General features: G+C 42.2%; 1 protein-coding gene across 4 annotated transcripts in view; it reads left to right on the top strand.

Moving 5' to 3' along the window:
• Nucleotides 1-14,324, top strand: part of LPIN3 (lipin 3) — a 343,676-nt gene that overhangs the window by 295,715 nt on the left and 33,637 nt on the right. For all 4 annotated transcript variants that reach the window (XM_078652105.1, XM_078652106.1, XM_078652104.1 and 1 more), the window contains exons 14-16: nucleotides 8,906-9,050; nucleotides 9,431-9,579; nucleotides 10,555-10,641. In XM_078652105.1, the coding sequence (XP_078508231.1) occupies nucleotides 8,906-9,050; nucleotides 9,431-9,579; nucleotides 10,555-10,641 (381 nt within the window). The remainder of the gene's footprint in view (nucleotides 1-8,905; nucleotides 9,051-9,430; nucleotides 9,580-10,554; nucleotides 10,642-14,324) is intronic.

Below are 14,324 nucleotides of genomic sequence, written 5' to 3' on the forward strand. Positions count from 1 at the left end.
AACATTGATAATTGTGTTTTCAAACTCTTCCCACTTTACAATAGGAGAAAGAAAAGTAAAGTGAACTATTTGACAATCTTGCTGGAGTACAGTGTGTGTGTAAGGAAAGATTGTGCGATGTTATTTTTCTAACATATAACAAAATTTAAATACCTGTAAATGAACTGAAGCGTACACATTCAGCAGTTCGGAAAGGAAAAATAATGCACAATTTTTGCAATTCTGAAGTGTGATGGAAGCAAAGATTTTAATAAGATCAAAACAACCCATTTTTTTGGTGAAGTGCAAATGATGACTATTCACTTAAACCTGACTTTCACACGTCATCTTTTGTATGCAATATCGTTTTATCAGTAAATCTGTTTCTCTGTGTAAATTTAGTGCTCATTTCAATGGCAAATGTACTGTCTGTAATGACAGTGTGCTACCACACGACTCCTGTTACATTAAAAATTGCCTGCATCATGTCCATTAAGGCTAGGTGGGTCATGAAAGTTTATTACGCTACAAAGTGGGTTGTGGTTCAAAATGGTTGAGAAGCACTGTTTGTTATTTCTGTTGGTGCTGGCTCTTACTTAGGTCACAGCCACATCACACCGCACCCCAGGGAGCACCACTTGCTTCCATTACACAAACGTGTATGGTGCAAACTCCTCCTGCATATCTTTAAAGCCCTACAAAACACGTCCAGTTTATCTCAACAACAAAATCTCATTCCATAAACCTACCAGTCACCTCTGCTCTGCTGGACTCCTACCAACACAATTCTCTCACATATGTAGAGCCGGCAGTCGAGAACTCTCCTACAGGCTGGAACGACCTTTTAGTTCACATCAGTGCCATCTCTTCAGTTCTTAAAACCCCCGAGAAGCTGAAGACATGCTCTTTAAACAGACTCTTACTCGCCAGGTCTTGACCTGGCCACACCAGACTTGCTTTTGCATACAGTAACAGGACACCCTCCCAGGTGGTAGTGTACTTTTATACAAAGACACATAATAGAACATAAGTCTGCAAGCCAGGCTGTGATCTCTTGTGCCAGTATCCATTTTGTACATCCAAGAATTTTGACTTTGTTTAGGTTGAGCTTAAGGTGGTTAGTGGTCATCCAGACATTCATCACAATCAAGCGTGGTACCAATCTGGATATTATGGTGTCATTGAGTTTTGAATTTGAGGATCATTTCTGTGGCATCAGCCATGTTGCCATAAGACATTGAACAAGAATGAGTGATTCTGTTCAGGCATAGATCTGAATTGGATGTTGACGAGAAAGGCAGAGATGGTTGACCCCATGGAAATATCGGATTACAAGTGGTAGGGTTCAGAGGTGGTTGCGCGATAATGTGACTAATTGGATAGGAAGGATGCAATCTAATGCAAGACTTTTCCTTGGTTGCCCACATTCTCCAGTCTGTCCAATAGTGTTAAGTGCTATGTCGTAAGTAGCACATAGGCCTAGTAGCATCAAAGCGGCTGATTTATTTTTATCTGTCTGAATTCTTAGCACTTCCTTTGTAGAGACTAAAAAGCATCTTGTACAACTTAAAGACTGTGTTTTTGTTTTCCTTTCAGGATATTCCTGCGACTGGTGGCTGGCTGCTTTTTCAGTTAGTCTTGCCAAGTAGTACCCATTTCCTATTGGTCTGTACTTTACAGGAGTATTTTGTGCCACGCTCTTCCTGATGGTTGATCCCCCTAAGGGATGCTTTCAAGTTAAACTATTCTCAGGGTCTGCTGATGCTCCTTTCCAGACTATTGCTTGTGCTTGCCCCAGAGTGGCCGGAAAAGATCAGGAACAGTAATCACCAACCTCTTCCCATCCTGCACAACACAGACCTGATCCCAAAAAAACAGGATGCTAATGGCCTCCAACCGAGTCCATGCAGCTGCACATGTGAAGCTTGAGCAGTGGCAGCTAGAATCCTCTTGCCTTCCTAATTACATTGCAGCGTAACTTTTTTTAGCCGTGTGGCCTGCTACCAAGTCCATCTAAAACACCAAAAAGGTGATTGGGGGTGGGTGGCGAGGGCCTAGGGGTACACTTGCAAATAGTCCAATCACTGGCAATCAACCCAACATCTTTTTTGTCCACTAAACCACTTCAGATTGGACCCATCCTTATGCAAACCACCCTGGTCTCTGCTCCTGTAGGAACATTCTAGCCTGAACTGCCAAGCCAGGTTCTCTATGAACCGGAATACAAGCAACCCAAAACAGGTTTTGGCCTAATTGGGCCTCTTCAATTGGATGTATTTGTTTCCAGTATCACACTGAGCACGGAATCCACGTCTAGGCATACCCTTGGTCACTCAGAGTTATAATCAAAAACACTAAATGTAATGGTAAAAATGTTTTAATAGTCCAGCCACTGGCAATCACTCTGTGTAGCATTGCAAACCATTGTTATTTGTCCTCTACTCCTCGTCGGATTAGACCCAGCCATATGCAAATCAGCTGTGGTCCTGTTCCAATGTAACAGTCCAGTTGTGCTTCCATGATCGTTTTTCTTTTTCTACTGGCAGCCTTAATAGATTCGTTTGTGCTGTGCCTTTGTCATTGCATTGTACCAATGTTTTTCAGTGAGTACTTTTTTAATAGTTCTACCCCGTATCTGATCAGTGGCGTTAAAGGAGGCTGAACAGCCACATAATCCATCTAAATGTCTCTCACCCACTTCAAACATGGATTATGAAGACTCCTCATTTCCCATTGGTTTTGAATCCTATTTCATAGCCTGAACTATCGAGAGGTTGCATGGTTTGTTCAGTCTCTCACCTATGTTTGGTTATAGCTCTGCAGAGAAATAAACTTTCAGTTGACCATGTTTTTCATTAGCTGCAGAAGGCAGTTCTTCACTCCACGGATTTAACCTAATGTGTTCATGACTGTCGATCCCTCTTTTGTTTCGAACGGTCCGCAGTTGTTTGAAAATACTGGTTGTACACATGGTTGGATTGCATTTTCTATCTCCTTTATGGAGCAGATTGTGATCATTCCTTATTTGTGGACCCAGAATTCTTTATATGTGGAGTCACATACAAGGGTGATCATTCTAGTTCATGCTCATTTACCCCATCTTGTTCATTCATATAGTTTTACTATTTTATACTGGCAACCATAATATGCAGATTCTGCTCTAGTTAGAACAGCGGTCTCACATTTCTTGGGTATAATTCTTCAAGATTTTATTCTCTCAGGGGCTTATTTATGAGAGGGTTGTGCCCCTAGTGCCTCACTTTTTCCGATGCTCTGGCGTTGCAATCCTCTTAATCATATCTATGGTGCCACGCAATGTACTTTGCCCGGCTTTGCATGACCTCCTAGATATGGAGTAAGACAAAGCAGCGCAAGTCGCTGCCTTGCCATACTCTGTGCCAGGGAGGCATTCCATAGGTGTTGTGGTGGGTTTTCCCCACACAACACGCATGGATTTTGACGCTGCCGCAGATTTACTTAATCTTGTACGTCTGTTGGCAGCGTCAAAACCCTACGTCTTCCCAGAGCAGGTGTATCGAGGAGAAATATTATTTCTCCTAGTTTTTTCCACATGGAAAGAGGAAAATGCCTCTCTGGGTTTTTCCAATCATGCAATACTGACACCCTTGCACCTTGGTGCAACGGTGCCTGCGCTGGCGTTATGCAGCCAGTGCAGGGGAAAGGACAGGAAGCACTGTATTTCGTAAATACAGTGCATTCTTGTCCTTTCACATTGGCATAGGGCAGCGCCACATGAAGCCTTGCAGCGCTGTTTTGTGCCAGTTCCCCATAAATGAGGGCGTAAGCATGCAACTATATTAATCAAAGCCTTTCAGAAATTGTGTTGTCAGTTTTTCATAATCTCTCCTTTTATCAACCGTGGTACCTCAGCGAGTTAACTGTGCTACAATGTGCACAGTGGAAACAGATCATGGTTATATCAATTAGATACGAAAGTTCAAACCAAAACAATGCAGTGAACTGTGCTTGTCCCTAGTGTAGTGTATGTAGTTGTGGAATGTAGTGATGTCATTGTGGAGTCTTACATGTCATAGGAATTGTAGATGTAGATTGTAAAGATGTCATGAAGGGTTGGGCCAAAGAAGCAATTGATGACCGGCTATATCTCCTGGGCTCTTTATACCAATGTCTTATATTGGAGCTGTACTCCGTGCTTAATTTGTAAAATATTAAGTGCAGGTGCTCCATTTTATTTAAGAGGCCACACCCACTTCCTCTATTGGCTCAAGCCACTACAAGCACTGCTGAAAGACATATTTAATACCCAGTCTGAATTTCAGCGAGCAACTGACTACAAGAAGAAATATCTTTCCTCCAAATTGCAGCTAATACCCTGATGGAGAGCTATCAGTGAAAGCTGGACAATGATCTGCACGCTGCCAAATGGGGCCCTTGATCACATCAGACAAAGGCCCACTTCCACCCCTAACTTTCCTCAAGGTTAATACCCAACCACCTTTGTCAGCTCTCTATTGAAGTAGAAGACCTACCTTCTCAATAGAAGTAGAGATAGAAGAGAATTACTGATACCCACTAGATGGAGTCAGAGCCATCATGACGAAAGGATCCAAGAAATTTGAACATGATGCTAGACTTCAATGGTGTTATCCAAAGTACTCGAAGGACATATCGGAAGGATGGAAGGTTTGGAACACAAGATAGTGCTGAAGGAGAATGCAATACCCAAGATATACAAACCCAGGAATATTCCATTAAACATACACAAAGGTGCACCACACAATCGTTTTGAGTACAATTATTTGTTAATAAAACAAGTGAAGATGATGTCTTTTCTTGTGTTTTCAATCTTTATTTTTCAACATAAGCAGCAAACAGCCGACGCTTTTCGTCCCTAAGGGACTTCTTCAGGGCTTATGAGTTGAAAATTAATCCTTCCAATTAATATCTTCAAAGTTGGAAATCCATATGGCGCCTTTCCAAGGGCGATAACCCCAGACGTAATGTGTGCCTGTATTTGTAAAGGCCTGGGCTAGGTCTTCTTTTTTTTGTATGTTAGTAATAGAGATTCAAAGATGTTGAAGATATCCACGCCATAGGAACTAACATCTATTATGTTTTTTACTGTTTCCTGTGCACATCCACATCGAATTCGCCTCCGCTGGGTTGTTCGGTTCTCGGAACTCGGCGGAGGCGAATTCGATGTGGATGTGCACAGGTCGATGTATCACGATCGACCTGCTGGTATCTCAGTGCCCACATAAAAGTCCGTGTGGCCCTCACATCTTATTTGGCCAGGAAACAGTAAAAACCATAATAGATGTTAGTTCCGATGGCGTGGATATCTTCAACATCTTTGAATCTCTATTACTAACATACAAAAAAGAAGACCTAGCCCAGGCCTTTACAAATACAGGCACACATTACGTCTGGGGTTATCGCCCTTGGAAATGCGCCATATGGATTTCCAACTTTGAAGATATTAATTGGAAGGATTAATTTTCAACTCATAAGCCCTGAAGAAGTCCCTTAGGGACGAAACGCGTCGGCTGTTTGCTGCTTATGTTGGAAAATAAAGATTGAAAACACAAGAAAAGACATCATCTTCACTTGTTTTATTAACAAATAATTGTACTCAAAACGATTGTGTGGTGCACCTTTGTGTATGTTTAATGGTACTTAGTTCCTTAGGGAAAAGGTACAGTAACGGTGGGTGCCATACAGTGTGCACACAAATCCCGACTGTAATTTAAGGGATGGTTACATTTGTTCAGGGGGGATAAGAGATCAGGTGCTGCTAGTAGAAAGGGTCCATCGTTCCAATTTTTCTTTTTGCCAGGAATATTCCCATGTCTGTAAGGGAGAAGATGTATATTGATTTGGAATGTTTTGTAAAGAATGGTATTATAGATCTAGTTGAGTCATCGGAGTGAATAGCTCCATAAGTCATGGCAAGAAAACCTAACGGCATGATTAGATTATCCATTGATCTACGTCAACTTAAAGGAAATATTTTGATTGACCAATTTCCCTTACCTAAAATCAATGAAATGTTGATCAAGACAAGGGGTATGGAGTTTTTCTCTACTATAGACCAGCATACCATCAAAATTCTCTGTGTGATGATAGCAAGAAGTACACTGCTTTTATTTCGCACGTGGGGTGATATCCATTTACTAGAATGCCACTAAGTCTAGTCTCCGCTGCCTCGGTATTTTAATGTCTAATGTTTAATATTTTGTTTAAGTAGGATCAGGTGCTAATATTTCAGAAGGACATTGTGGTGATGTGTAAGGACAGTGATGACCCTGATTCTAATCTTAAACAGGTCCTGTCTTTATTAGACATATATGGCCTTACCTTGGAGTATGCCAAATGCAAATTCTTAGAAAGGCAAGTGACATACCTGGGGCATGAGTTCAGTGCAGTGAGGATTCAATACAAGAGCAAAATAGTTGAAGCTATTAAATATGGCCTGTGTCCAAAGAATAAGAAAGATGTAAAAATCCTTCCTTGGGTAAGTTGAATTTTCTCTAAGTTTGTTAGGAATTTTTCTATGAGAACATTTCACATTAGACCATTACTAAAAGTCAAGGTTAAGTTTTCTAAGTCTGAGAATTGCAAGCAGGAATTTGAAGATGTGAAGAACGCGAATTGTGCAGCTCCATGGATTTCACCCTATGAGTAACAGTGTTCTTACAATGGATTCTAGCAGCATAGGCATTGGGGCAGTATTGTCACAGTATAATAAAGAAGGAAAGGAGGTAATTGTTGCATTTGCTTTAAGATCTTTGTCACCAGTGGAAGAAAGTATGTGGTGATTGAGAGGGAAGCATTGGCTTGTGCATGGGCACTAGAACATTTTCCTTCATTCATTTTGGGAAGGGAAGTTACCATTAAGTGTGACCATAAGCCGCTAATTAAAGAGTTGACTAATGCGGGTATGAACCATGTGTCATCCAAGTTGGCCCGAATTTCTAGGAGATTGTTGGGCTTCATCTACAAAATGGTGTAGTTACCAGTTAAAACAAATACTGTAGTGGATTGTTTTATCATGTATGTTATTCAGATGTCTGAAAATCAAGATGATTTGTTAGATGAAGTCAAGATTGCCTTGTTGAGGGATGATGGGGTGCAAGCTTTTAAAAAAGAAGAGTGGGAGAAAGAGTTTAATGGGGACTAGACACTTAAAAAAGTAACACTGTATAAATAATGAATAGCTCCCAATGAGTGTATTTAAAGAATTAAGTCCATTTTGGGATGTAAGGAGTGTATTAACTTGCAGTGAATCCAATGTATTGAGAGGAGAAAGGTTAGTCCCCCAGAATCTGTAAGGAGACGGATTATTACTTTGTCACGAAGGACATTTAAGTATTGTGAAGATAAAAACTAGGGTTAAAAGTGTTTACTGGTGGCATGGAATAAACGTGAACGTGGAATGGGAGGTAAGAGTATGGCATATGTGTGTTAGTGTATAAAACACTCAAAACATTAAGGCCACCCATCAGTGATTTTGTGTGTCCTGGATCCCCATTGGAATGTGTAGCATTGAACATCCTGGAGCCCGTAGGTAGTTCAGAGAACTTCATTTTTACTCTCATGGATGTATTGTCTAAGTGGCCTATAGTGAAAATCATTAAAAAGTAAGATCTATCAAAACTCTACTAACATTTTCTGATGTTATTTTTCTTAATCAAGGTACCCCGGCCTGTAATCATTAGCAATAATGGTGTACAATTCACATCTGACAAGATGAAACACTATTTGAATAAGTATGGGATTATGCACAGAACAACCTCATTGTATAACCCCAGTTTGAACGGAATGGTGGAATGCTACAAAAAAGTGCTGAAAGCTGCTATTCAACCAGCTTGCAGGAATAATTTTCCTTGGGAAGTGCAGATTTTTAAAAACGTTATGGTCCTACAGAGTCAATAAAGTAGGAGCTACAACATTCTCACCTTTTGAACAGATGAGGGGTAGGAAGTTAAGATCGAAGTGTAACCCTGAGTGGTTGACTTTGGGAGTCGTGAGATGATCATCATAATTTAATACTGCAACCTGGCAAATGTAAAAAATATGTTGTTGAAAATTACAGGACAAAACGTACGGATGTAAAAGTGGAACAGTGCGCGAGGATTAAAAATCGAGAAAGATTCCCAAAGAAATAGGAAATTTTATGAACTACAACACATTGTTGCAGTGATAAAGAATTCTATGAGGTTAGAGGATGGAAATGTTCGAATCTTAAGAGTAGCGTTGTGAAACCAGGAATAACAACAATGGAATATACAAAGGTTTGATGTTAGATCACAAGTTAAAAAATCTAGGGATCAAGGTTTGGAAAGAATGGATGTTGGGAGTGGAGAGTCAGTGTTCTGCGCTGAGAATGTTTCAGAGAAACTAGTGGGAAGAAATTTCTACGTCATGATGCAGAGACAAGACGAAGGAGAGTTATAAAGTTCCCTAAAACACTTGGTGATTATTTATGTGATTCAATGTCTTGAAATGTACATGTATTACTTAATAACGAACAAAGGATCATCTTTTACTCTTATATTTGTTATATTAGTGAATTTATTTTTGTTCATATGTTATTATTATGAAGTTCCTTTTTTGTATGTATGTATAAGGGTGATGGTGTGCAGTGTATGTAGTTTTGGAAAGTAGTAATGTCAATGAAGAACCTTAACATGGCATAGGAATTGTTGAATGTAAAGATGACATAAGGGGTTGGCCAGAGAAGCAGTTGCTGACCGGCTGTATCTCCTGGGCTATTTATACTGAAGTCTTATATTGAGCTGTGCTACAATAAACCTGTATGAATATGCAACGGGCTTGTTGTGAAGTATTTATTACACCTAGTAATTTCAATATTGATGATAGTGATTTTGATTGTAATCTAGTCCTAGATTTCGACTGATAAATGCAACTTGGTCTATTTCAGAGAGAAGGAAAACAGAAGCTCCAGTGAAGACGAATCTACACTCCTGGATGGTAAAATGAAGGAACTGCCTGTATCTCAAAAACCAGTGGAGCCCACCCTTCCTCTCACCTACAAAAAATCACTCAGACTCTCCTCCGAGCAAATTGTAAGCTTCATTTATTGTCCTGTGTCTGAGTGGGCTAATGTGGGATAGAATGTGCATGCCCACTCTGTTTTTCTAGTGGAGCATGGCAGAAGGCTTAGCTCAAGATTTACGTATACATTTATTTACCTAGAATTGAGAACATGTTAGTTGCTGAAAATTACAGAACATTGTTCAACCTTATCCAGATAAGGGTTTTGTTTAACATCGGTATTACTAGGAAGTGGTATGCTAACTTGTGCTATCTCACTGCTGATGTATTTGGAACACGCATACATGTTGTAACTAATCACTGAGAAGGCAGTCAGGGCAAAGTCCTATAATGTTGAATACTAAACTCAGAACCCTGTATCCATGCCTTACTCCAGTATTTTCTAATGCAGAGCTGCTTGAACCTGAGGGATGGTGCCAATGATGCTGTGTTCAGCGTAACTACACAATACCAGGGCACCTGCCGCTGCAGCGCCACCATATACCTGTGGAACTGGGATGACAAGGTTGTCATTTCTGACATTGATGGCACTATCACCAAGTAAGATATGATCCCTTCTAATTCCTGCTCTCTGGTGCCTGTGATTCTACAAACTGGAAACAGTGGTGGTGTCACTTTTGGGGCATCTGGGAGGGTTTCTCAACTGCCCCACGGTTCTGTAAATGTATAGCAAAAAGGCAAAGTGATTCCTATCAGATAAGCATGATATGCTTGTCATCTAGCCCTACCAGCATTTGATAATCATGTTCCTAACAGTAAGTCTACCTATTTCTCCTCGAGACAGTCTGGCTGTGTTCAGAATTTTCTCACATACCTCCTGCTCCGTGAGGCAGATTTTGACTAGCATTGTATTTCATGTAGTGGATGCTGTGAAGGTATGATCTTGTGATCCTGGAGGAATACTCTTTGATAATGGTGTGTCTCGTATTAGTACATAAAGAATGGCAAGTTTTTATGTAACCAAGTCTTTTGAATGAAGAACTTAAGTTATAAGGGATTTATAGAAATGCACTAGTCACTATTTAAAATGCAGATTCATTTGGCTGTATTGAAATCTATGGTATCATTGGCATGCTAAAATATATAGTATTTTAGCATGCCAATTATAGATAGATTTCAATACAGCCATAAGAATCCGCATTTCAAATAGTGACTAGTGCACTTATATAAATTCCTTATTGGTTGAGGTTTAATGCTGTGCGTTCTATATATTACATTAACCGCATGCGTGCGGCGGTTATTTTTGCGCTGTGCGGCTTTTTTCTAAAAGTCGCGTTACATGACGAGCTGAGCTCGTTATGAGCATGCGAGCGGCGCAACTCATGACGAGCTCAGCTCGTCATGAGCACGGAAGTGGTTAAGCTTCAAGTTCACAGGGTGCGATGCATGCACAGTGCCAGGTACATTTAGTTTGAAGAGCCTGCATTTTACCAGGAACATTTACAGTGTATTGTAATTGGACCTTTCAGAATACTACATGTAGGTCTCACGCCGCTCTTTCTCTTGAAAACACAGGTCCGATGCCTTGGGCCATATTCTTCCACAGCTGGGGAAAGATTGGACGCATCAAGGAATTGCAAAATTGTACAATAAAATCCATTTGTAAGTACTAATGGAAAAGTTACCTCTGTTTTGTCAATGATATGACTGTGGAGAATAGGTAAGAGTGAGGAGAGATTACTAGAAAGAGAGGAAGTCTAAATAAAAACAGCAAAAAAGGAAAGAAGTAATTTGATTGTGTTGAGATTCTCATTAATTCTAGCCTAGATGGTCTTTCATATCTTCCAGAGCTTGACCAAAATAGTAAAGGTTTAACCAAACAACAATAATGCTTCCTTTCATCATAGAATTTAACCTGGGCAAAAGAGTAATACGTCAAAAAGTATGGTACCGAAAGGCCTTTCTGTTCCGGCGTCCATTAATGGTAGGAGTATCTCATGTTTCTGATGAACAAAATAATAACACTTTCACTGTTTTCTCCTCATTAATAGATATCAATCAGTGCCAAGTATTATATACAGGATTCCTTTCAAGTGTGTACCCAGTTAGGGGACACAGTTGTTCGTCTTAATAAGACGGGGAAGTCCCATAAGCATAAGAAATCCAAAATGTTGAAGATGTCTTCGACTTTTTCCGTCAAAGTCTGCCAACGAGACATGTGAGCATCATCACTACAGGCCCTGCAAGTCAGTGGAACCTAAACCTGGGTCCTCTCTGTGCTTCCCTTATTTTATCAGAGCGCCTAGTTGTAAGAGTTTTATGAGGCCTTGTGTAGGAAGCTGGATCTGTATATACTATACCAAAATGAGGTATATTGTGCACAGAGACCAGTGGATCACCAAAGGTAGGCAGAGGTAATCGTAGATAGCACCTTACTCTCTATTTGTGGTAGTGTGGGCGCACAATAAGGCTTTATCAGAGGGTAGTTTTAAGCATTTGTTGTACACACTCAATCAGCAAATTATGTCACACACTCAAAGACTGAACTCAGACCAATTTGATTTGTTTAAACATATTATTTAGTTGTATTTATTTCCTAGAACCAAGCAATCCTTGCACAGGTAAATGTATGTGATAATTTTCAAGGCAGGTTGAACAATACAAGCAAGCTGAATGAAAATGACTTTGTTACAAGTTTGTAAATGCTTTCAATACAGTGGAAATTACTGTTGGATTACTTTGGAATACTTTACAGATTACTTTCTGGTTTACTTTTTCTTCTCAGTGTGATTGATATACCTAGATATCACACTTTGACATTTCCTAGAGATAAAGGTAAGTAAGCAATTTTTAGTTAGTTGCAATTTTTCAAAGTTCCATACAAAACCAACTCCACACTTAAAACATTTTTTTCGAGGAAAATCAGTCAATGTATTCTTATGAAGAGAAATTAAGTTATCGGTTAACAGGTAAGTACTTTGTTGTGGGAGTTGGTATTCTGGGGTAAGAACCAAGCCTCCCCCAGGGTCAAGGATGCATTCTGAAAACACCCTCAGCGGCACCAGGGTGGCCGGATGCAGAGTACTGAGGCCCAATGTTATCCTATGAGGGATAGGTGGCCTCCGGCTGGTGGCTGCTCACAGGCAGGCCACAAGGTTGTCTGAGCAAAGCTCTTAGGGTTTAGCTCAGGGCAAGGGGGGGATCCAAGGAACACCAGCAGGGGCGGCTGGGTGCACCGTGTTGGTTTGGTGTCGGGTGCCCTGTTGCTTTCAATTGGGATTCTCCGATTTCAACAAAAACTGCAGGCTCGGGGACGACTATTTTCTGAAGGTGACCACCGGACGGAGAGGTAAGTTGGGATGCTGGGACACCATCAGTTGGGCCACCCAAGGTTGTGGGACTTAGAGTGCAGGGGTGTCTTTAGGCGTCGGGTTTGCCTTACCAGTTCCGGTCAGGGAGATCCTCCAGAAAGAGGCTGCAGGCTTCGCTGGGAGAATCGAGGCAGGTCAGAGATCACCGGATCTCAGGTCATGATCGCCGGAGAGACCTCCTTGGGGTGTTGGGCCACTCGAACTCGGGCCCTGGGTGACTGGGTGCAGAGTGGTGGAGACTCGCGGATTTGGCCTGAGGCGGAGACTGTGGGTGAGCAAATCCGGTGCTCACAGGAGACAAACCCTTTCTTGTGTAAGGTAGGGCAGGTCCTCAGGGTTCTTGAGGATGCTGGCTGCAGGACACACTGGGATTTCGCTTCTACAGGTTCGAGGTGGGGACAGGCCGGTAGGGCTGGGGCCAAGTCAGTCGGCATCCTCCTCCTCTTAGCTCTGGCACGTCTTCTTCGGGCCGCCTTCTTCCTTTCTTCTTGGTCGGTTCTTGTCTGAGGAGGCAAGGTTCGGGGTGGCCCCTAAATACTAGATTTTGGGGCGTTACAGGTATGTAAAGGTTGAGACAATGGGTCCCTTCCTTGGGGTGGGTACACCCCCTATTATGACACACTACAGTGGGAGGGGGGCATATGCCTCACTCTGGTTGGCTGGGTCCCACCATCTGCAAGATGGCGGGGACAGAGTTGTGCTTCACCTCGCCTACCCAACCTGAGGGGTGGGGTTCGCAAAGGTGGGCACACTGCCCTTCCTGACATGTTTTTCCCGCTGATTTTCCCACCCAGATTGGGGGCCAGAACTGGTGGGGGCCAGTTGCTGGAAGAAGCAAAAGGCCTGGGGAAGTTCACAAAGGCAGCAATTTTTTGAAGCTTCCCCTTCGTGGACACTGCCCATCCTGGGGGAGGAGGCTTTGCACTTCGTCCCAGGATGTGCCTTGTTTCAGACCCCCGAGAGCAGCAGGCTCTTGACCCAGGGGTCCAAAAACATGTCTGGCGCTGGCAGCTGGCGAGCAGCCACTCAGCCTGGACACTAAACTAGGTCGTTTTTCAGGGAGCATCTCTACGATGCCCTCTGTGTGCACTTTTCATTAAATCCCACACAGGCGTCAGTGTGGGTTTTATGTGCTGAGAAGTTTAAAACCAAACTTCCCAGTTTTCAATAAAGCCATTATGGTGCTGTGGAGTTCGTAATGGCAAACTCCCAGTACCATATACTCTTAATGGCATTACGGCACTTACAATGTCTAAAAATTGACATAGACACTGTAGGGGTACAGGACTCATGCATCTGTACCCTCACCACTGGTATAGTGCACCCAGCTAGAGGGTGGCTGACCTATGCCAGGGCAGTGGGTTGTAGGCATGGCAAGCAGGAATGTGTGCCATTTCAACTCTTCACTTTGTTCTGCATCAAAACATGCACCTGCTAAGTGTGTGCGTGTGTGTGCGTGTGTGTGCGTGTGTGTGCGTGTGTGTGCGTGTGTGTGTGTGTGTGTGTGTGTGCGTGTGTGTGTAGGTGTGTGTGTAGGTGTGTGTGTGTGTGTAGGTGTGTGTGTGTAGGTGTGTGTGTGTGTGTGTGTGTGTGTAGGTGTGTGTGTGTAGGTGTGTGTGTGTAGGTGTGTGTGTGTGTAGGTGTGTGTGTGTAGGTGTGGGTGTGGGTGTGGGTGTGTGTGTAGGTGTAGGTGTGTGTGTGTGTAGGTGTAGGTGTAGGTGTGGGTGTGGGTGTGTAGGTGTGGGTGTGTAGGTGTGTAGGTGTGTGTAGGTGTAGGTGTGTAGAGAGCCTCTAAGGGTGGCACAATAGGTACTGCAATCCTTAGAGGCCTTTCCTGGTCACAGTGCCCGTGGTACCCTTTACAAGGGACTGACCTGTGACCAAAAAGTGGCAATTGTTTTTTTTTTTTGTTTGTTTTTTTTTTTTTTAAATGCAGTTTTAGGGAAAGAACATGGGCCTTGAGTACTTGTTTGG

This window comes from Lissotriton helveticus, chromosome 7 (assembly GCF_964261635.1).
Source record: "Lissotriton helveticus chromosome 7, aLisHel1.1, whole genome shotgun sequence".
Classification (NCBI taxonomy): Eukaryota; Metazoa; Chordata; class Amphibia; order Caudata; family Salamandridae; genus Lissotriton; species Lissotriton helveticus.